The sequence below is a fragment of the Gorilla gorilla genome, chromosome 6, assembly GCF_029281585.2.
Source record: "Gorilla gorilla gorilla isolate KB3781 chromosome 6, NHGRI_mGorGor1-v2.1_pri, whole genome shotgun sequence".
Lineage (NCBI taxonomy): Eukaryota > Metazoa > Chordata > Mammalia > Primates > Hominidae > Gorilla > Gorilla gorilla.
In genome coordinates, this window is record NC_073230.2 from 42,377,614 (window position 1) to 42,401,386 (window position 23,773).

Genomic DNA, 23,773 nt, shown 5'->3' on the forward strand with positions numbered 1-23,773 from the left:
GGGACTACAGGCGCCCGCCACCATGCCCGGGTAATTTTTTGTATTTTCAGTAGAGACGGGATTTCACCTTGTTAGCCAGGATGGTCTCGCTCTCCTGACCTCGTGATCCACCTGCCTCAGCCTCCCAAAGTGCTGGGATTAGAGGCGTGAGCCACTGCGCCTGGCCGAAAAATGGGTTTTTAAATAAATATCATTTGTAAAACAAACGAAAATGGAGGTTTCAAATGTAATGGGTTCTAGAAATTAAGAAACCCCAAATGATCTGAGTAACTTAATTACTCAAGAAGTTGAATATATTCCAATTACAACAGTGCAATACGCTTTTAAAGTCACAGGGAAACTAAAGCACATGTACTTTAAACATAGGGAATAACAAGTTTGCAAAACATTTTAATGGAAATCCACCAAAAATAAGGCAGTCTTTAAATTTCAGAAGACTTTTAGACTTACAAAGTCATCCTGCCAGCCGGGCATGGTGGCTCACGCCTGTAATCCCAGCACTTTGGGAGGCCGAGGTGGGCAGATCACCTGAGGTCAGGAGTTAAAGACCAGCCTGACCAACATGGAGAAACCCCGTCTCTACTAAAAATACAAAACTAGCCGGGCATGGTGGCACATGCCTGTAATCGCAGCTACTTGTAAGGCTGAGGCAGGAGAAACACTTGAACCTGGGAGGCGGAGTGAGCCAAGATTGCGCCACTGCACTCCAGTGTAGGCAACAAGAGCGAAACTCTGTCTTAAAAAAACAAAACAAAACAAACAAAAAAACAAAGTCATCCTGCCATATGTAGCAGAAAGAATTAGATGACCTTCCATCAATTTGTTCTAATTCTGTAAAATAATCTCTCCATAATCTAAAGTTGTTCTTGGTAGTGATTTAGCAAAATAAAACTGAATCATCACCTTACTTAAACCATCTGAATAGTCCATACAAGTAGACAAGGGGCAAAAAACAAAACAAGAAAAACAAAACAAAACAAAAAACAGAAGAAAAACAAAGTAACCAAGGCCTTGATCTTCTGAGCACAGTGGAATGAAGAGGGGTGGCTGTTACAAGATTGCAATGAGAGGAAAGAGGTTCAAAAAGTGGAGCAGCAGTAGGATTAAAAATGCAAAGGAGGAAGGGATTAGAAAGCATAGAAACTTTTCTGAAATGATACTAATTTTTCCTTGTTTTTTCTTCCCTGTTTTAGAATTGAGTACTTGAACATCATACATCTAGAATATTCAGTAAGACACTTAAGATGGTTCCTACAGAAAACCCTGATGAATCCTAAGCCAGTGAAGAAAAAATTGTTAAACCATTAGTTTCAAAAACAGCCATATAAGTGTTAAGGAATACTTACCCAAATAATTACCAAAGAAGAAGCATAATAAGAAGTTAATAACATTGAGTTCCCAAACATCAAAACAAAACAAAGTGCAAGAGAAATCTGGAAAAATCCAAGAAAAAAATATAAGTAATGCACATAAAACAAAAAACCTTTGTTTTTTATTGTGAAAACTGCACATGCCCATAATAAACAAAATTCAAATTGTTGAAAAGGGACTATAAAACAGCCCATTCTCCATCTCACACTTCAAACTCCCAGAGATAACCGTCATCAACAGTTTCCTGTTTATCCTTCCAGACAACATGTATAAATTCTAGTTTATATGTTTTGTAAAACCATAAATGGACACTTACCCCACAAGCTGTACTATTTCTTGCTTTAATTCGTAATATGTTTCAGAGAGCTTTCCATACACATGCAAGCCAATCTAATACATTCTGCTTAAGAACTGGAAAAAGTATTCTATTCTATAGGTGTATCCTAATTTATTTAACTAGTCCTCCGAATACTGCGAAACACTTAAGTGCTTTCCACTTCTATTTTGTTTTGTTTGGATCTTCCCAATACAAACACTGCTATGATAGACATCCTTATGTGTATACCTTATGTGCATGTCAGTACATTTATGAATAAATTACTAGAAGTGAAATTGATGGATCAAGGATATACACATTTTTAAATTCAATACAAATATTGACAAATTGGCCTACAAAAAGATTGTGGCAATTCACTTTCCCACCAACTGGGCAGGAGAGTTCCTATGGATATATATTCTGGCAACACTGTATTATTCTTTTAAATATTTGCCAATCCAGTAGGGAAAAAATGTTACCTCATTGTTTCACTTTTCCATTCTTTTAATAGTAGATGAGACACAGCACCTTTTATTCTATTTGCTGGTTATGTTGTCTTGTGTGTATGTGTGAACTGCTTATTCCCACTGCCCATCTGTCTATTGGGCTTTCATTATTTTCCTTAACAGCTCTCTTCATATATTACAGAACATAGCCCGAATATCCAGAATCTACAAAGAACTTAAACAAATTTACAAGAAAAAAAAAACCCCATCAAAAAGTGGGTGAAGGATATGAACAGACACTTCTCAAAAGAAGACATTTATGCAACCATAATGAAAAAAAAGCTCATCATAATTGGTCATCAGAGAAATGCAAATCAAAACCACAATGAGATAACATCTCATGCCAGTTAGAATGGCGATCATTAAAAAGCCAGGAGACAAAGATGCTGGAGATGATGTGGAGAAATAAGAACGCTTTTACAGTGCTGGTGGGAGTGTAAATTAGTTCAACTACTGTGGAAGATAGTGTGACAATTCCTCAAGGATCTAGAACTAGAAATACCATTTGACCCAGCAATCCCATTGCTGGGTACATACTCAAAGGATTATAAATCATTCTACTATAAAGACACATGCACACATATGTTTATTGCAGCACTGTTCACAATAGCAAAGACTTGGAACAAACCCAAATGCCTGTCAATGATAGTCTGGATAAAGAAAATGTGGCACATATACACCATGGAATACTATGCAGCTATAAAAAAAGGATGAGTTCATGTCCTTTGCAGGGACATAGATGAAGCTGGAAGCCATAACTGTCAGCAAACTAAACACAGGAACACAAAACCAAACACTGCATGTCCTCACTCATAACTGTCAGTTGAACAATGAGAACACATGGACACATGGAGGGGAACATCACACATAGGGGACTGTTGGGGACTGGGGGGCTAGGGGAGGGATAGCATTAGGAGAAATACCTAATGTAGATGACGGGTTGATGGGTGCAGCAAACCACCATGGCACATGTATATCTATGTAACAAAACTCCACTTGCTGCACATATACTCCAGAACTTAAAGTATATATATATTTTTTATATATATGTTTATTTATATATAAATATAAATATATAAAAATATATATATTTTATATATATATAAAAGAACCTAGCCCCTTATCAAGTAAACATATTGTAAATATTTTTCTCAGTTCATTTTTGACCTCTGTAGTATTTTTTGTATTATGGTTATTTTCTAAATCTTTATGTTAGCAAATTTATCTTTCATTTCCTTTAGGTCTTTGGATTTATCTGTCATTTAAAAAGGCACTAAAAATAAAATAATCCATATTCTAGAAGTTTTATTTTTGATCCATATATATCAATTTCCATGTGAATTTCAGAATCAACTTATTAAGCTTCAAAAACTAAAATTTTAATTAAAATTACTTTATTCAATAACGTGTTATTTATAGTTATATCTGTTCAACATCAAATCTTCAGATCCCAAAGCAATACATGTTCCTTCCATTTCTTTAAATCTTCTTTTACATGCATTAGCAAGTATAGTTTTCTTTGTATAGATTCCTGCATATTTTCTTGAGTTTATTCTAAAGCATATTATTTTTGCTGCTGTTTTATCAAGAATCTTCATATTTTGATTGTTTGTATACAGAAAAATTACATTAAATATGCATCAATGAATATGATTTCATTGTTTCCAGTAGTAGTTTATTTGGATTTCTCAAGTATTCAAAATGATATCAACTACAAACAATGATATTTTTACATTTTCCTTTGAATTATTTTTCAGTCAATTGTATTAGCTGACATTTCTGCAATAATGTTAAGTATTGAGAGAGGCAGTAGGCATATTTATCATGCTTCTGGCATTAATGGAAATAGGACATTTTTCTATTGCTTCATCATTTTATGTGATACTAGTTTTTGTTTTGAGGTGTGGGTATCTTAAATTTCAATGAAATATCCGTCTATTTTTACTTGATTATGGTCTTAAACACCAAAAATAGATGTTGACTTTTATCATATACCTTTATAATATCAAAGGCAATTATTATGGATTTTTTAAACTTCTTAATGTGATAAATCATATTAATAGAATTTCTATTATCAACACATTCCTGCATTCCTGGAATGAGGCGCTTAGATACAAATTTAACTACGTAAAAAACCTATCTGAGCAAAACTACAAAACTTCAATGAAACTAATCAAAGAACTTTATAAATAAATGAAGCGTTATTCCATGTACAGGAAGATTCCATATTGAAGGGATGTCAGTTCTTCCCAACTTGATTCAGCACAATCCCAATAATGAGCCTAGCAAGTTACCAATAAAGTGATTCTGAAGTTTATATGGAGATATAAACAACCCAGTATAGAGCCAACTCAATACCGAAGAAGAGCAAAGTCAGAGGACTGACACTACCCCACTTCAAGACTTACTATAAAGTTACTGTAATCAAGACAGTGTGATATTGGTGAAAGAAGACACGAACAGATCAAGGGAACAAAATATAGAGCCCAGAAATAGACTCACATATATAGTCAACTGATATTTGACCAAGGAGCAAAGGCAATACTGTGGAGCAAAAATAGTCCTTTCAACAAACGGTGCTGGAACAACTAGAGATCCACATACAAAAAAATAAATCTAGACATAAGACTTTACACCCTTCATGAAAATTAACTCAAAACAGACAACAGATCTAAATGCACGCTGCAAAACTATAAAGCTCCTAGAAGATAACATTGGAGGAAACCTAGATGACCTTAGGTATGGTGATGACTTCTTAGATAAAAGAACAAAGGTACAATTTATGAAAGAAACAATTGATAAGCTGAACTTCATTAAAATTAAAAACTTCTGCTCTGTGAAAGACAGGACAATGATTGAGAGAAGATATCTGCAAAAGACACATCTGATAAGGGACTGTTATCAAAAATATACAAAGAATTCTTAAAACTCGACAATAAGGAAATGAACAACCCAAGGAAAAATAAGCAAAAGATCTTAATAGACACTTCACCAAAAAAGATACACAGATGGCCAAAAAAAGTATATTAAAAGATGTTCAACCAAATTAAAACAATGAGATACCATTACACATCTACTGGATGCCCAAAATTCACACTGACACCACCAAATGCTGACAAGGATGTGGAGCAGCAGGAACTCTCATTTATTGCTGGTGGTAATGCAAAATGGTATGGCCACTTTGGAAGACAGTTTGGCAATTTCCTAAAAACTAAGCATACTCTCACCATACCATCCAAATATCACTTTCCTTGGTATTTACTCAAATGAACTGAAACATCCATGTAGAAACCTGCATACAGATGTTTACGGCAGCTTTATTCATAATTGCCCAAACTTGGAGTTAACCAACAAGTTATTCAATAGGCGAATAAATAAACAGTGGTACATCCATATAATGTTAATAAAATGTTAATAATAATCAAGATCGAAATGAGCTATCAAGCCATGAAAAGACTTGGAGGAAACTTATTTGCTTTTTACTAAGTGAAAGAAGCCAATATGAAAAGGCTACATACTGTATGGTTCCAAACACATGACACTATACAAAAGGCAAAACCATGGAAACAGTAAAAAGATCAGCGGCTGCCATGGGTTAGCGGGAAGGAGGGATGAATAGGTGGAGCACAGAAGAGCTTTATGGCTGTGAAACTGTTCTACAAGATACTACATGGTTGACACATGTCATTATACATTTGTCAAAATCCAGGCCGATTGTGGTGGCTCACATCTGCAATCCTAGCACTTTGGGAGGCCAAGGCAGAAGGATCCCTTGAGCCCAGGAGGTCGAGGCTGTGGTGAGCCATGTTTACACCACTGAACTCCAGCCTGGGCAACAGAGCAAGCTCCTGTCTCAAAAAAACAAAAGAAAACACAACAACCACCCATAGAAAAGTGAGGCCTAAGGTAAACTACAGACTTTGGGTGATTCTGATGTGTGATGTAGGTTTATCAATTGTAACAAATGTACCACTCTGGTGCGGGATGTCAAGAGGGGTAGGTTGTGCATGGTTGGGGGCAGGGGGTATATGGGAACTCTGTATTTTCTGCTTAATTTTGCTATAAACCTGGCTGGGTGCAGTGGCTCATGCCTGTAATCCCAGCACTTTGGGAGGCTGAGGTGGGCAGATCACATGAGGTCAGGAGTTCAAGACCAGCCGGGCCAACATGGTGAACCCTCATCTCTATTAAAAATACAAAAATTAGCTGAGTGTGGTGGCACATGCCTCTAATCCCAGCTGCTCGGAATGCTGAGGCAGGAGAATCGCTTGAACCCGGGAGGCGGAGGTTGCAGTGAGCCGAGATCGCGCCACTGCACTCCAGCCTGGGCGACAGAGCGAGATCTGTCTCAAAAAAAAAAAAAAAAATTGCTATAAACCTAAAACTTCTCTGAAAAATAAAGATTTTTAATTAAGAAACAAAAACCACAGTGAGATATCACCTTATACCTATTAGGATGGCTACCATCCAAGAGCAGAAAATAAACGTTGGTGATTACATGGAGAAAATAGAACCTCGTGCACTGTTTACAGGAATGTAAAATGTACCGCTACTATGGAAAAGTTTGGCAGTTCCTTAAAAAATAGATTTACCATATGATCAATCCAGCAATTCCACTTCTGGGTACATATTACCATATGATCAATCCAGCAATTCCACTTCTGGGTACATACTCAAAATAACTGAAAACAAGATCTCAAAAAATATTTGTTTACCCATGTTCATAGCAGCATTATTTCCTATAGCTGAAACACAGAAGTAACCCAAGTATCCGTGAATGGACTGGATAAGCAAAATTGTGTGTGTGTGTGTGCGTGTGTGCACACGTGTGTACACACAATGGAATCCAAGTATCCATGGACAGATTGAATGGATAAGCAGAATCATGTGTGTGTGTGTGTGTGTGTGTCTGTGTACACACAATGGACTATTATTTAGCTTTAAAAAGGAAGGAAATTCTGACATGCTTCAACATAGAAGTAACTTGGGACAGTAGGCTAATTGAAATAGGCTAGTCACAAAAAGACAAATACTGTATGATTTCACTTACATGACATATATAAAGTAGTCAAAAATCACAAAGACAGAAAGTAGAATGGTGGTTTCCAGGGACTGGGAAGATGGAAGAATAAGGACTTTAATGGGTATAGAGTTTCAGTTTTGCAAGATGAAAAATGTTCTGGAAATAGGTGGTGGTGATGGTTGTAAAACAATGTGAATGTACTTAATATCACTGAACTGTATAATTAAAAATGCTTAAGGTGGTAAATTTTAAGTTACATGTATTTTACCACAATAAAAAATGGAAAAATAATTTTTTGGAAATAATTCTATATATTTTTTCTTTTTATAACTATAAGAATTTAGGAATTTATAAAACGATAATGGAAGAAGACAGAAAACAGTAAGTCATATAATAAAGTATGTATCATTTGCCCAAAGTAGGTTTTGCTGCAAACTACATTGTGTAATTTTATAATTTTATAACTATAACTTTGAGTCAAGGCCCTCAGCCATAGTTGCCTATGTGACCAGCCAACTCTGAAGGCTTAACATTTAATCTGATTTATACTACAAAATAAAAAACTATTTTAAATAGTTTGGGGAAAAAATAAGCCAAGTCTAAAAAATATATAATTACTGTCTAACTCATTCATGAACAAGGATGTAAAAATCCTATCAACATGACAGCAAAGTGAATCCAGCGACATGCAAAAATTGTGTTTAGCCCAGAAAAGCAAGTTTATTTAATGCTAGAAAGTTAATTAATGTTAATTCATTATAGTAACCGATTGAAGAGGGGGAAATACACCGATTCATCTAAACAGATGTAGTAAAGCATTTCATGAAATTTAACATTTATTAATTTCTTTTTAAAAGTGCTCAAAGCATGATGAGGACATGTTAAAAGGAAAGAGAAGTCAGCTTGAATAGTTGGACAAGTGTGGAACAATTTGAGCATCAACATAAATAACAAAAATAATGGATTATGCTGCATTGACTAAAATAGACGTCATTTTCTTTTGGACAAACTGGTAAAAGATCTGAATAGGAATTTACAACAATGGAAACATGAAGGGCGTATAAACAAAGCAAAAGATGCTCAGCTTCATTATGAATCAGAGAAAACGCAAATTAAGGTTATAAGATACCATTTTACACGAACCAGACTGATAAAATAAAAAAGGATGTAGAATAACATAAGCTGCTATATATTGCTGTTGGAAGTAGTCCAATCATTTTAGAAAAACAATTTAGTATTTATAAAGTTGAACATGTACATAATTTACCACCCAACAAGTTTACTACCAGGTAAATACCCTAGAGAAACTCTCAACATATGTGCCCTAGGAGATATGTGAAGAATGTACAGCATTATTTATACCTAAAATAAGAAGCTGGGGGGAGAGGAGAGAACCTAAATGTCCTTCAACAAGAAAATGAATAAATGAATTATGCTTTATTTATATGATGGAAAATATAAAGCAGTGAAAATATTTGAATTCTAGTTACATATAAGTAGCAGAAATCTGAGCGAAAAAATGGTATTTATAAAATAATGCCATTTGCATAAACCTTACAAAGAATGTGAACATTTAATAATAAAAATATGTACTATTTAGTAATCCACATATTGTAAAGTTATAAAGAAAAGCAAATTGATTACAATTCAAAAAGTCAGAATAGTGGTTACCTCTAGGAGCAGTGAGGGGATGAGCTCAGGGCATACAGGACTTAAAAGTAACGATAAGGTTCTATTTTCCATTTGGAGAGTAGGCTCCTGGTTGTTTATTTTATGACCATGTTTATAACTTCCTTGCACATTATAAATGTTCTTTTATATGTATAAATTATTAAGAAAATGAAAATAATGGGATATTATTACAACTGTAAAATTATCAGGAACAGAAAACATCAAAATTATAAAAACTAATGAGAGAAGACAAATGTTTGTTTTTAAAGGATAACCATTCAAGAACATCAACCAACCAGCTTTAGGGTCTTCGTTCTAGCTGTTCCACCAACCTAGAGATCAGTTTCTTTGGTATCTACTTGGCTAACTCCTTCTCCTTCTTCCAATCTTTGTTCTACTCCCCTTCTCAAGAAGACCTGCCCTGACCACCTCATTTGATTTTTCCATCTCCTACCCCCTGATCTTGGTGCTCCTGATCTGCCTTACCCTTACCTTTTCTTTCTTCTAAAATCTTTTTTTTGTATTTTTTTTAAATAGAGATGGGGTCTCACCCAGGCTGGTCTTAAACTCCTGGGCTCAAATGTCCTCTTGCCTCAGCCTCCCCAGGCCACCATACCTGGCCTCAAATCCTTATCACCTTCTAACATCCTACATAATTTACCCATTTACTATGTTTATTATTTATCTTCTGTCTTCCCTCTTTCCCCCACTCTGTTAGAATGTAGTAATATGAATGCTGGTGTATTCCACATGCCTCGACAGTTGACGCTCAGTTAATGAACTTTTTTTCTTTTTTGTAGAGACATGGTCTTGCTATGTTGCCCAGGCTGGAGTGCAGTGGTGTGATCATAGCTCACTGCAGTCTCAACCTCCTGGGCTAATGTAAATCCTCCCACATCAACTTCCTAAGTAGCTAGTACTACAGGCATGCATCACCATGCTAAAGTTTTTTATTTTGTAGAGATGAGGTCTGGCTCTGTTGCCCAGGCTGGTTTCAAACTCCTGGCCTCAAGTGAACCCCACCTTGGCCTCTCAAAAGTGTTGGGATTACAGGCATGAGCCACCATGTCGGGCCCTTCTACTTCATTTTAACAGACAGCTCCTGGATAATATATCAGCCCCATGTTTCTGTTTCATAAATTATTTCTTTTACTGATAATGCATAAGTTGGGCACAACTTCAATCAGATAATATGACCCAAATTAAATTTTTGTGAGTGGGCTATCAAAACGAGGTCTGTTGATTATATCACAATGTTTGAACAACATTTGTTTTAGTTATGAAATTGTTACAACTAGTTTCAACCATGAACAAATCAAATATTAATCAGGAGTTTTAAGGGCAAACTAAATGGAAAAGAACATTAAAAAATTATTACCATGTGTATATAAATGATCTTCCGTAATTTACATATATCAATGTACCCGACAACATATACTGCAAATAATGATGCAATCTGAAATTTAAAAAGAAATTAGAAGTAAAAAAGATAAAATGAATAGCTACAAGAATGAAGAATATATTTACTGTTGTTTCAACTGATTTATATCTACACACAGAGTGAGTTCTTCTGTTTTCCTTTTATCTGACAATTTATTATTAAATATAGTCAATATATTAGTATAGAAAATATTGGTTGATTTTTCTCTCTGACACACAGCTTTCTCAATCATGTGAATTGTCTACTTTGTCAACTGTCCAAAACAATACTCATTTTAACTTCACGTCAACCCTACTGTCAACATGTACAATTAAAAAGTGCCTTGTCCAATCAAAAAAGATGAAAATGTAATTATAACATGACAACTAATACATAATTGGGGAAGGTACATTTAACTGAAAAATAATTATGCAATGCATGTGTGCATAAAAATACCTCAATTTCTGCTTGCTAGTCACTCTTTACAAGTATCTCCATTAGTGTTCTTTCATTAATACAAATATTCAAGTTAGTTATAATCAAATTTATCAATTTCAAATTAAGAGTACTTTCGCTGCAAAGGTATTTTTAACTTTCTTTTCCATTTGGAAGAAAATTGTATGTTATATATCAATAATTCTAAGAGTACTGGAATTATTTAGATGAATTCATTGATTAAATGATGGTATAGTATCTATAATATAGAGGTAATATAGCAGACAATGCCTCTACACCCTTCCTCATAGAGAAAGCAATTCAAATTAAATTCTTCCTGTCCTACTACAAAAGCATAGCATAAACGGATTGCAAAATAGCTGAATACTTAAACATATAACTTAAGTTTCATTCATCAAGTTTTTAATCTCTAAATCAATCTACAACAAATTTTTCCATTAGTGAGAAAAACAACAAAGTTTCCCTTTATTCAGAGTTACCCATGGAGAACACTGCATTTCTTAGGGTGCCTGATATGACATAACAACTGTGGGGAAGTGTGTGTTATTATTCAACATAAGCCCCACAGAGAGGCAAAATACCTCCCCTGACCCTCACCTCCACAAAAAAGCAGGCAGTCTCCACTATCAGGAAGCAATGAGAATGCTCCCTTTTCACCCCAAGGGCTAAGCAACACACAGTACATTTACAGGGTAGAATTTTAAAGAGAGAATCTCAGAGACAATTTTAAACCAGAAACTGATTGAAAATGTCATCAAACTAAGTTAGACAAAGGAGTCTACAAGACAAGATCAAAGTAAAAAGTAAGTACAAATAGAGCCTATTTTAAAAAATAATGATAAAACCAACTAACCTTATTGACACCTACTAAGTACCAGGTACTGTGTTAAGAATCATATACATTACTTCATCTGGTCCTATCTGCAACCCAATAAAGTAGGTTCTTTTATTATCTCTATTTCAGAAATGAGAAAACCTAAACTAAGAAAAGTTAACTATTTTATCCAAGTTAAGAGGCTAGTGAATAGAATTAGGACTCAAATCCAAGTCTAACTTCATTTCCCAAGCAAGATGTTGTAAAAAATATTAAAAAGCAGCCAGGCGCAGTGGCTCACGCCTGTAATCCCAGCACTTTGGGAGGCCAAAGCGGGTAGATCACGAAGTCAGGAGATTGAGATCATCCTAGCTAACACGGTGAAACCCCGTCTCTACTAAAAATATAAATAATTAGCTGGGCGTGGTGGAACGCGCCTGTAGTTCCAGCTACTTGGGAGGCTGAGGCAGGAGAATCGCTTGAACCCAGGAGGTGGGGTTGCAGTGAGCCGAGATTGCGCCACTGCATTCTAGCCTGGGCGACAGAGCAAGACTCCATCTCAAAAAAAAAGCAACTCTTCAACTGCTTTATACAAATATACCAGTACAATAAAAAAAAACAGTACGCAGGGAGAAAAATGAATATGTAATTTACTCCCTCTCTCAACAAGCTACCTCCATTTATAGTGGGCAAGAGTACATGGAAAGACAATAGATAAATTTCCAGACTGGTAGAGAGAATTTTATAAGAGATGAACTGGTTAGCTATTTATCCTGTAATCCTATGTGTCTTTATTCTACATGCAAGAATGTACACAACTATTCATAAAAGAAACATTTTAGGTAACAGAAATACTATAGTTAACTTAAGAGAAATACTTGAAGTTATAGCACTAGTGCTCTTTTAAGCACTTAACAACACTGAATAACAAAGATAAGCATTCTTACAAATTTGAGTTCAATAAATGCATTATGTTAGGAAGTAAATAATTAACAATCATTAATAAATAATCCAACATATTTCTCTACCCTGAACTTTCTTTTGTTCAATATTTCTAAAAAATGTTTTCGAAAAACATTTTTCCTAGAAAATGTTTTAGTGTTTTAGGACTTAGAACCATAGAATATCTCAGTTGTAATTTTATGCAAACGAGCTCACATAGTCAAACATGCTAAGCTTAAAACAGCTTAAAATATAATCACCTCACCTGAGTAAGAAGTACAAACTGAGCAAACTGCCAAGGAAGCATGAAAAATACATTGGAAATGCAGAGTGCAATCAAGCTTCCTCTATAAAGTTTTGTAGCCCTTGAAAAGATAAAATAAGTGTTAGTAAGTTTAAACACGAAATAGTCTAGCATGGCTCCAAACTGCTGCAAATTAGAATCTCGAAATATATATGATCTGGATATAACACAACCTAAACATAAAATGAACCAATGGGTTAGAAATTATACCTCCTGATACTCAACTACAACAATTTTCTTTGAAAGGTAAATACCTATTATTGCTAACAATAACACAGAGAGAAGGAGGGTGGCTGGGTCAGTATATCCATGAACCTTTTTTTCAAATTATATTTTGGTGAATCCGTGACTGAATATTTAAAAATACTGATTCAACAGATTCATTAGGAAGTCAGAAGATGCCTACGAAAAGATGATAGCAGCATATTCTAAGTGCTAAGTATTATGCAGACAGCTACTGCAATAATGCAGAATAAGAGGTAAGCGGCTGAGAGAGATTTTGTAAGCATGTGAGATAAAAAGTTGGGTCTGGAACAGGTAGGAGAACACAGAAAAGTTAAGTGGAGGAAAAGATAAGGGGTCCATTCTGAAGCAACCTTTAGAGATCTCATTTTGGTACTGACTTGTAATTTAGGAGATTTTTAGGAGGGTAAGATGATTTTATCCTCTAAATCTGCGAGCCAACGCAAAGCCCCCACACATGTCCATCTTCACAGAAGTGGAGTGTGCATGTTGATATACTGAGGTGATGAGGTGTATGCAGCTCAGATACAGTAAAGACATCCTGGCTAGATATACCTACCTGGAGCATAGAGCACCATTATGACATGCCTTTCTTCACTTCCCCAAGTATCCCTTCTCCAAAGGACATCCCTCTCTGCTATTTTAATCCAACAAAAGTACTTTTAAACTCCAGATAACCTTTTAATTAGTTATGAAATCAACTTATGGAATAAAATTCAGCATTTAAAAATGGAGATCAGCAGAGTGAAACAGAATATATATGACTATATCCTACTTAGGAGGGGTTCTATTCTGTGAAACTTTTGTTTCAGTTGTGTGCATACATGTATGTGTATACTAAGCCGCAGTGTAAAACTTATTTCTTATTTCTCATAGATCATAGTCCAAAAGTTTGAAAGCCACTATCTAAAATAAAGCATTTCTCTACTGCTTTTGAATACTAAATATGATTTTCATTTTATGGGTAACAAGAGACATTAAGATTTCCAAGCAGAATTTAATACCAATCTGGCAGTTGGATAAAGAATGCGCTATGGGGAGATAGGAGTGAATAGAAAACAAAGAAAATCCAATTGGTGATCAAAATAGCTCTGACCCAAGACAACAGAAATGGAAACATAAATATTTCCAAGAATAAAAAAAAAAAAAAGCTAAGAACAACCAAGAAAACCTAAGCTGTGCTACTATTAGGTGGGTATATAAACTGAATTTCTAAAAATGCTTAAAATTCAAAACTGGACAAAACCAATTTGTTAAAACATACCACTAACCTTATTTATAAATGATTCTTAGCATTAAGGAATAGTCTCTTTTCTGGTTTTATAACAGTATCCTCAGCACTGCAGCCTGCATCAACACTGCTCAGCTTCTTCTTGCCTCCACCAAGCCATCACCACCCACCACCTTCCTCTAATGTCACAATAGGTCAACCACAGGTAGAAACCAAGAACTAAAGGAAATGGCTGCTCTTCCAAAGGAGACAATGTCAGTAATAAGGATGAAATATCAGAAGATGAAGATGGCCAATAGAGAGAAGGTTACTATCCTTCAGAAAAAAGACAAGATGTCTGCCAAAATTTCAAGAAAGGAGGTTTAGCAGGTTTTCCCTCCTAAAAAGACTGCAGTGTCCAAGAAAGCAAAATGAAAGCCCACACTTCCAAGCAACCAGTCATAGATAGCCACAGAAGGCAAGCAGGGAGCCATGACAACTAAGGGGCATAACCAGGAAAGCCATCGCAATCAGAACTGATAAGCTGCCAATGAAGATGGCGAGGAAGATCAAGATGGGATGGATCTGAACCAGGAGTGGTGAAAGCAGCAGCTGAAGCAGCTTCAGATGGCCTGGAACATGAGAACAGAAATGCCAACTAGAATATAAACAGAGACAATGAAGAAGGCTCTAAAGAAAGGAAAGTTCTCTAAAACTTTTCAGCAAAAAGTAGACAGGTATTAAGACGTGGGTAAGGCTGAAAAAGACAATGATAAGAGACTAAAGAAAACATAAAAAGCTTGTCACAGAAGCACCTGGAGCCAAAAACAGAGAAGAACCCAACAGAAGGCAGCTCTTGAAGGCAGGAAACAGCAACTGAAGAGGCCCCATCCTGGTAGGCAGAATAATGGCCTCCAAAAATACCTGTGTCCTAATCCCTGGAACCTGTGAACATGTCATGTTGCATGGCAAAGGGGAACTAGGGCTGCAGATGGAATGAAGATGACTAATCACCTGGCCTCACAGTAGGGAATGTATCCCGGATTATCCAGGTGGACCCAATGTAACCACAGGGTACTTAAAAGCAGAAGAGAGGCTGAAGAGAAGGTTGGAGTGAACTGACAAAGAAGGACTTAATCTACCATTGCTGGTTTTGAAGATGAAGGAACCACAAGCCAAGAAATGCAGGCAGTCTCCCAAGAAAGGCAGGCAGCCTCCCAAGAAATGCAGACAGCCTCTAGAAGCTAGAAAAGGCAAGAAAATTGATTCTCTCCCCTCCCACTCTGCGCCTTCAGGAAGAGGGTTGCACCTCCAATACCCTGATTTTAAAACTTCAGAGCTAGAAAACTCCAAGATAGTAGGTCCCAGTTTGTGGTGACTGGCTACACAGCAACAGGAAACTAACACTACCTTCTATGGTACAGATGGACTAAAGGAAGCAGCGCTCAGTCCCCGGAGCAGCATCCCCGTGCCCACTTAGGGACAGATCGGATCAGTGAGTGAAAGAAGAATCAAAGGTTTGCCTTCGCTGGATTTAAGACAGGAGCAGAGGTAGAAAAGCAGGAAGGAACTAGAGACTGATGGGCAGTCTGCTGTCTGCACTATACTGGAGAAAAAAGCCACGGTCAAGAACGTGAATGTGGAAAAACAGCATCTGTAGTGGTGAATCAAAGACTCCTACAGCACAACACTTCTTACAGAGATGTTTGAGAAGGGACCGTTGCTCAAGATGCCTCAGAACCAACAGGGCACAGTTAAAGGTTATGAATTCATAGAGGTTCACCTTATTTGAAGGTGCTAAAGAAGCTTTAAACCCTACAAAAGAGGAGTTTAGGGGACAGCAATAAAGCTGGAGCTACACAGACTTTAAAAAGCTAATGCAAAAACATTACCCATCCCATGTTCTATGAAAGGTCTGTCTAAAGACACTACTACATAGGAGACTAAAAGCCATGTGATGGTTCTATACTTGCTGTAACAATCAGAGGGAAATAGATTGCCCAAAGGGTTTGGCATAACAGACTTCATCAAAGTTCTTCCAAATTCGGAGGATCACTGAAAAGAGTTATCAGTCTGAGTCATCTTCAGATTTTTATCATGCTTTGTTCCATTTTTCCATAGCCCCCATTTGGTTTCCTTTTTACCCTCTGGAGCAAGGCAGCTATATTCAATATTTGTCAGCAGAAAGGGAGAGAAGTGTGAATTCTGTGAATTATCCTTTGCCCCAAAGGATTGTATCTTACAGGTACACTATAGCATGACCAGCCTTTACCTTCTTTCTGCTCATTTTCAAGAGGTTACAGTGGTAACAGAAGAAGACTTGAGAAAGTGGAAATGACAGGAGAAGTGAAAGCAATTTGTTCCTTCTCAAGCAGTCACTGTAGACTACCAAGAAAAAGGAGGAGGAACAGAAGGCTGATAGAAGAAATGCTTTTGATACTATTTTTAAGTTACACTCTTACAATATTTTTACTAATAACAGCATCATATTGGTTAATTATTTTATTATGTTCACTTTATTATGGAAGCTTAAGAAATTTTAGTTAAAATTATTTAATGCAAAAAGAAATAAGGTTAAGTCAAAGTTACCTGAGAATATGAGTCACTAGCAACATCTGAAGAACAAGAAATGGATACGAGAAGCTTTCACGGAGAGGTGGTGTCCACATTACACGGGTACACTGAAAAAAAAAATTTGTAGTATAGTATACTTGCTAAATCTACTAAGACATTCCAAGTAAAAATTGCTATTTATAAATAAAATTATTTTTAACAAATAATTTAAACGGTGTGTTGTAAAACAAACTACTGGACTTTATTCCATAAACAGCAAAACTAGCATGTGAGAAATATTACTGACAGAGACACATGTGGCTTAAGATCATGTAAAGCATTAATATCATGAGTTGTCAAGAAGAAAATACCAAAAAAGATGCAACTACATCTTAAAAGGAAAGGGAGGAAAGTACCAGCAAGAAAATGTTCTGCCAAATTTTAGAATACTTTGAGTTGATTATTTATCTATTGTTTGTCTTCTTTCCCATGAATTTCAGCAAAACTATCCATAACCACTACTTGAGAACTCTTTCTAGTCATCAATTTTAGTATTTTCATTCACTGTGCTGCTACAAAGGAATATTCCATTTTTGGTTTTACTTCTTTGCCTAAGCTGTCCTGGGTTGCAAAATATTTAAAAGTAGGCGGTGTAATCAAATTAAGTAACAAAAGTCCTAAAATTGTTAAGTATAAACCTTTCTGAAAAGCTCACTTTGGACATAATTAAGCAATGTACTATCACAGTTGTAATAATGTCATTTTACTGTATATAGACTAAACATATTAGTAAGTTCATCCTTCCATCGACAGAAAACCGCATACAATTAAATGCAAGCAATCTGATATTATGAAGTCACACTAAAATAATGATGTCTTTCAATGCAAGCAGGGGTACCTAAAAAGATTCCACAGAATGACAAAGACCATGTCAGAAATAAGTGTTTCCTATATTTTTGCTGTACCTCAGACTATTGAATATTTCTAGTGCTGCTATAGAAAGACTGAGCCAATTTACTGCTCTAACAAGCTCACCATCCTTTATGAAACTGACGTACATATCTATTTATGAATGAACTACTCACACAAGAGAATGCTGAAAAGATTGAAAAGGTCCGCTGATAATGTATACTGTTGTTACTAGAATGCAGTTTTTAAAAGCTGTTAGTTTATTAGATTAACTGGCGAGTTCAGTATGATTGACAGTAAGATACATGGGCAAACTACATTTCATTGCCCTTTACCATGCTTCACAGATAACGTCTGTCACAAATTGAAGGTTTGTGGCAACCCTGCATCAAGCAAGTCTATCAGTGCCATTTTTCCAATAGCATGTGGTCACTTCATGTCTCTGTGTCATATTTTGGTAATTTTCATAATATTTCAACCTTTTTCATTATTACTATATCTGCTACGGTGATCTGTGATCAGTAATCTCTGATATTACTATTCTAATTGCCTTAGGTGCCTTGAACCATGCCCAATAAGATGGCAAACTTAATGGATAAATGTGTGTGTTCTAACTGCTCCACCAATCAGCCACTCTCCCATCTGTCTCCCTCCCGTCGGGCCTCCAAATTTCCTGAGACACAACAATATTAAAATTAGGAAAATTAATAAGCCTAAAAGGGCCTCTAAGTGTTCAATTAATACAAAGAGTTGTTCATCTCTCACTTTAAGTCAAAGGCTAGAAATGATTAAACTTAGTGAAGAAGGCATGTCAAAAGCCGAGAGAGGCCAAAAGCTAGGCCTCTTATGCCTAACAGTCAGAAATGCAAAAGAAAAATTATTGAAGGAAAATTAAAAGTGAAACAACCTTATTGCTGATATGCAGACAGTTTTAATGTTCTGGATGGAAGATCAAACCAGCCACATTTCCTTAAGTCAAAGCCTAATCCAGAACAAGATCCTAACTCTCTTCAACTCTATGAAGGCTGAGAGAGGTGAGGAAGCTGCAGAAGAAAAGTTTGAACTAGCAAAGGTTGGTTCATGAGGTTTAAGGAAAGAAGCCATCTCCGTAAGATAAAAGTACAAGGTAAAACAGCAATGCTGATGTAGAAGCTGCAAGTTGGCCGGGCGCGGTGGCTCACGCCTGTAATCCCAGCACTTTGGGAGGCCGAGGTGGGCGGATCACGAGGTCAGGAGATCGAGACCATCCTGGCTAACACAGTGAAACCCCGTCTCTACTAAAAAATACAAAAAATTAGCCGGGCGTGGTGGCGGGCGCCTGTAGTCCCAGCTACGCGGGAGGCTGAGGCAGGAGAATGGCGTGAACCCGGGAGGCGGAGCTTGCAGTGAGCCGAGATCGCGCCACTGCACTCCAGCCTGGGCGACAGAGCGAGACTCCGTCTCAAAAAAAAAAAAAAAAAAAAGAAGCTGCAAGTTATCCAGAAGATCTAGCTAACATAACTGAGGTAGGTTGCTGCACTAAACAACAGTGCAGATGAAAAAACCTTCTACTGGAAAAAGATGCCATCTAGGACTTTCCTAGTCAGAGAGAAGTCAGTGGCTGGCTTCAAAACATCAAAGGACAGGCTGACTCTCTTGTTAGACCTAATGCAACCAGTGACTATCTTGAAGCCAATATTCATTGACCATTCTAAAAATCCTAGGACCCTTAAGAATTACACTAAATCTACTCTGCACGTGATCTACAAATGGAGCAACAAGCCTAGATGACAGCACATCTGTTTTAGCATGATTGACCGGATATTTTAAGCCCATTCTTGAGACCTACTTCTCAGAAAAAAAGATTCATTTCAAAATATTATTGCTCATTGACAGTGCACTTGGTTACACAAGTGCTCGGGTGGAGACGGATGAGGTGATTAATGTTGCCTTCATGCCTGCTAACAGAGCATCTATTCTGCAGCCCATGAAGCAAGGAGTCATTTCAACTTTCAGGTCTTATTATTTAAGAGATATGTTTCATAAGGCTCTAGCTGCTATAGTGATTCCTCTGATGAGTCTGGGCAAATGAAATTTAAATCTTCTGGAGTGGATTAACTATTTCAGATACCATTAAAATCATTCTGATTCATGGAAGGAGGCCAAAATATCATCATTAATAGGACTTCGGAAGTTTATTTCAACCCTCATGGGAGACTTAGATGGGCTCAAGACTTCCGTGGAGGAAGTAACTGCAGACGTGATGGAAATGGCAAGATAACTAGAAATGGAGCCTGAAGATGTGACTGAACTGCTGTAATCTCATGATAAAATTTAAAGGATAAGGAGTTGCTTCTTAAATGAGCAAAAGGAGTGGTTTCTTGAAATGGGATCTACTACTGGTGAAGATACCGTAAACACTGTTGAAATGACAACAAAGGATTTAGAACATGACATAAACTTAGTTGCTAAAGCAGTGGCAGGGTTTGGGAGGACTGACTCCAATTTTGAAAGTTCTACTGTGGGTAAAATGCTATCAAACAGCATCACTTGCTACAGAGGAATCTTTTGTGAAAGAAAGAATCAATCAATACAGCAAATTTCATTGTTATCTTATTTTAAGAAATTGCCACAGCTATCCCAATCTTCAGCAACCCCTCTGTCAGAAGTTATCAACATCAAAGTAAGACCCTCCATCTGAACAACCTGCTGAAGGTTCAGGTGATCACTGGCAGTTTGTTTGTGCATTTTGAGATGGAGTTCATTCTGCCGCCCAGGCTGGAGTACAGCTGTGCAATTTCGGCTCACTGCAGCATCCACCTCCTGGGTTCAAGCGATTCTCCTGCCTCAGCCTCCCGAGTAGCTGGGACTACAGGCACCCACTACCACACCCAGCTAATTTTTTTTTGTATTTTTAATAGAGAAAGGGTTTCACCATGTTGACCAGGCTGGTCTTGAACTCCTGACCTCAGGCGATCCGCCTGCCTCAGCCTCCCAAAGTGCTGGGATTAGCCACTTATTTTTAAATTAAGGTGTGTACATTGTTTTTTAGACATAATGCTATTTCACACTTAATAGACTATAGTACAGTGTCAACATAACTTTTATATGCACTGGAAAACCAAGAAATTTGTATGACTTGATTTATTACGATATTCATTTTATGGTATCTCTGAAGTATGCCTGTATGATCAAAATTTGTAAAGTCATCAGTCTCTGTACAAAAACAAGTATTCAAACAAGCAAGTATTCCAACCATGCAATGTACAATTTGAGAATTTTCTTCATGCAGACAGTTCCCCCACATTTGTTACCCACATTCAACGACATTATCATTTCTCCAAAATTCGTTGCTTTTAATAGCTATAGTCACTCAGTTCACCAAAACTGAATTATATCCTCTGAAAGCAGGGACAAGAAAACCCAATTACAGGACTGTAATGAAGGGCAAGGTCTTCTCCCTCCAAAATTCTGAGTACATGAATTCAAATGTCCATGAAAGTGCTTTCTATTGTTTCTCCAATAACACAACGTGTTTTACTAGATCTGGTACAAACATAATTGCCATTCCAGATGATGCCATATAATTTGAAAATAGTGAAGAGATTTGGTTTAGTCATGCCTTACGTTTCAACAAATAAATATTTTTTCTTTATCTCTAATTTTAAATGTAAAATAAAAAGTGTGACAGTTTAAAATGCCAATGCTTTTTAAAGGCATTATTTTGAAATTTGAGAATTAAAGGAAATATACATGTGAACTGCTTCAAAAAAGGGTTATACAAATGTGTGTTGTTTCTAAGTACAAGAAATCCATTTATTGTGAAAATAAATTCAATAAAAATCTTATGTTGCACAAACTTCTATCTAGTATATAATTTTTAGCACACATTTCATAACACTGATTATACTGCAACATAATACTGTGTAGATATTAATAGGCTTTTATTTTCTGCTTAGTAATTTTTAATCATTCACTGAAGAATCAATAACTAAGGAATCTCAAAAATAGCTTAATTTTCCAATCTCTATTTTCAAACTATTAACTTATAATATTGGGAATACAGTATGATCTAATTGATTTATCTTCATAACTTCAAAATAAATAGAAGAACAACTGACTAGTGAGTTATAAATTGTGGTTAGTATTAGTATCAAACAGATCATGTTTAAGATTTATTCCAAGAGTTTTTACTAGAGTTGCCATTTGCTGGATCAACCCTAACTTGTTACTATAATGTTTAGGTTTAAAACAAATTACCCACCTCTGCCTGCTGCTTTTCTATACTGATTATACTATTGCTTTATATTGCTTAATATTAACTATAATAATGCTTTAAACACTATATTTATGAGTGCTTCCTTAAAAGACTGCTGGCACCATGAAGGTTATGCTACCTCTCTTCAGAGAATGTTATAGGTGTTAAGAATCCTGCTGTCCACATAGTAACCATAAAAATGCTAGGTTTAAGAGACATGGCTTGAATATCTCTTGTTTGATGCTACTTAGGGCAGTCCCATTATTTAGGAAGACCCTTAGTTTGGAGTAAGCTTTGTGCATCTCAGGGCACTGTATCTTGATAATAAGTAAGCCCGGTTGCTTTCTTGGAGTTTTGGTCTATTTTTGTACCATACACAGGTTGAGTATTTCTTATCCAAAATCCTGGGACCAGAAGTGTTTTGGATTTCAGATTTTTTCAAATTTTGGAATATTTGCATTTTAATTACTGATTGAGCATCGCTAATCCAAAAAACCAAAATCTGAAATGCTCCATTGAGAATTTCCTTTGAGAATCATGTTGGCACTCAAAAAGTTTTGGACTTTTTGAGTATTTCAGATTGCAGATTTTCAGATTATGCACAGCCTGTACTGATAAGCTGCTCAATTAACCAGTTACATATTTCAATCTGAACTTATAATACAATTTTAGCTCACACAGGATTTAATGTGTCAGTGATATGTAAATGCTATTTTAAACTGTACTATCTTTATAAAGAATTTCAGCTGGTTGTATGACAGAAAACATTGATCTTTTTGTCTCTGAAAATCTAGATATCAGTATATCCTATCCAAATTTACAAAAAACCTTTGTGAAACTTTGTTGAAAAAGCGGTGAGTACACCTCCATGTTTCCATCCATTGTTGCAATGACTCGAACTTGACCATTGCTTATTCATCTAAAATAGAAAATATATCTGGCAAGATGTTATCAGTATCAACTCTACCACCTTTATCACGCGGTTATAAACTACACTGCTCAAGGTTATCAACATAACCAAAATTCTGACTACAAAATGAAAGCATTAACCAAGATATACAGGCAATATAAATAGAAACAGAAACAAATGATTCAAATTGCACTGTCAAAATGATAATACAACATGGAGAAATAAAAACAATTCAGGTTGCTTCTAAATTGTTTAACTTTTATATTCTGACTATACCTCCTTAGTAGAATACACTCTTAGGAGAAAAATAACTGGAGAAATACTGAACCATACTTTGTAGGATTGTTATTGGTAATGACATTAGTGTAGTAACTCTGAAACTGTTTTGTGTGTATTACAGAATAATTTGTTTCTGGAACCTTTTTGTGTTTGAAAGGAAGTGTTCAGACACCAGTGAGATATATCAAAAGGGCAGAAAATAGTGCCAAAATCATAAAATATCTAGAGATTAATAAAATATGTGAAAAACATTAAACATTCCTGAGAGAAATTAAAGGAGACGAATATAAATCTGTTTATGGATTGGTAGATTTAGTATATTCAGGAATGTCCATTCTAAATTAATCTAGAGACCCAAAACACAACCAGCAAGTTGTGTATGTGTTGAAAGAGAGGGAAGTAGTGACAAACTGATTCTAAAATTTATATGGAAACACAAAGGACCTGGAATAGCTATGGCAATACCCATGAAGAACAAGGTTGGAGATCTTCACTATGAGATATTGAACTTATAAAGCTACAATATTTAAGGCAGTGTGATACTGACTTGAAGATAAACAGACTAATAGAACATAATTGAGAATGTAAAAATAAATCCAAAACTATATA

General features: G+C 36.0%; 1 protein-coding gene across 4 annotated transcripts in view; it reads right to left on the minus strand.

Moving 5' to 3' along the window:
• The window catches only part of DPY19L1 (dpy-19 like C-mannosyltransferase 1), a 115,952-nt gene that overhangs the window by 35,183 nt on the left and 56,996 nt on the right, over positions 1–23,773 (minus strand). For 2 of the 4 annotated variants that reach the window (XR_010134637.1, XM_055347547.2), the window contains exons 8-11: positions 16,866–16,957; positions 12,785–12,884; positions 10,266–10,343; positions 1,347–1,433 (exon numbers count right to left, since the gene is read on the minus strand). Coding sequence is in view for 3 of the 4 variants with exons in the window: in XM_055347547.2 (XP_055203522.1) it covers positions 1,347–1,433; positions 10,266–10,343; positions 12,785–12,884; positions 16,866–16,957 (357 nt within the window). In the remaining variant the exon portion in view is untranslated. The remainder of the gene's footprint in view (positions 1–1,346; positions 1,434–10,265; positions 10,344–12,784; positions 12,885–16,865; positions 16,958–23,773) is intronic. The other 2 variants (XM_055347548.2, XM_055347549.2) reach the window with 2 other exon arrangements.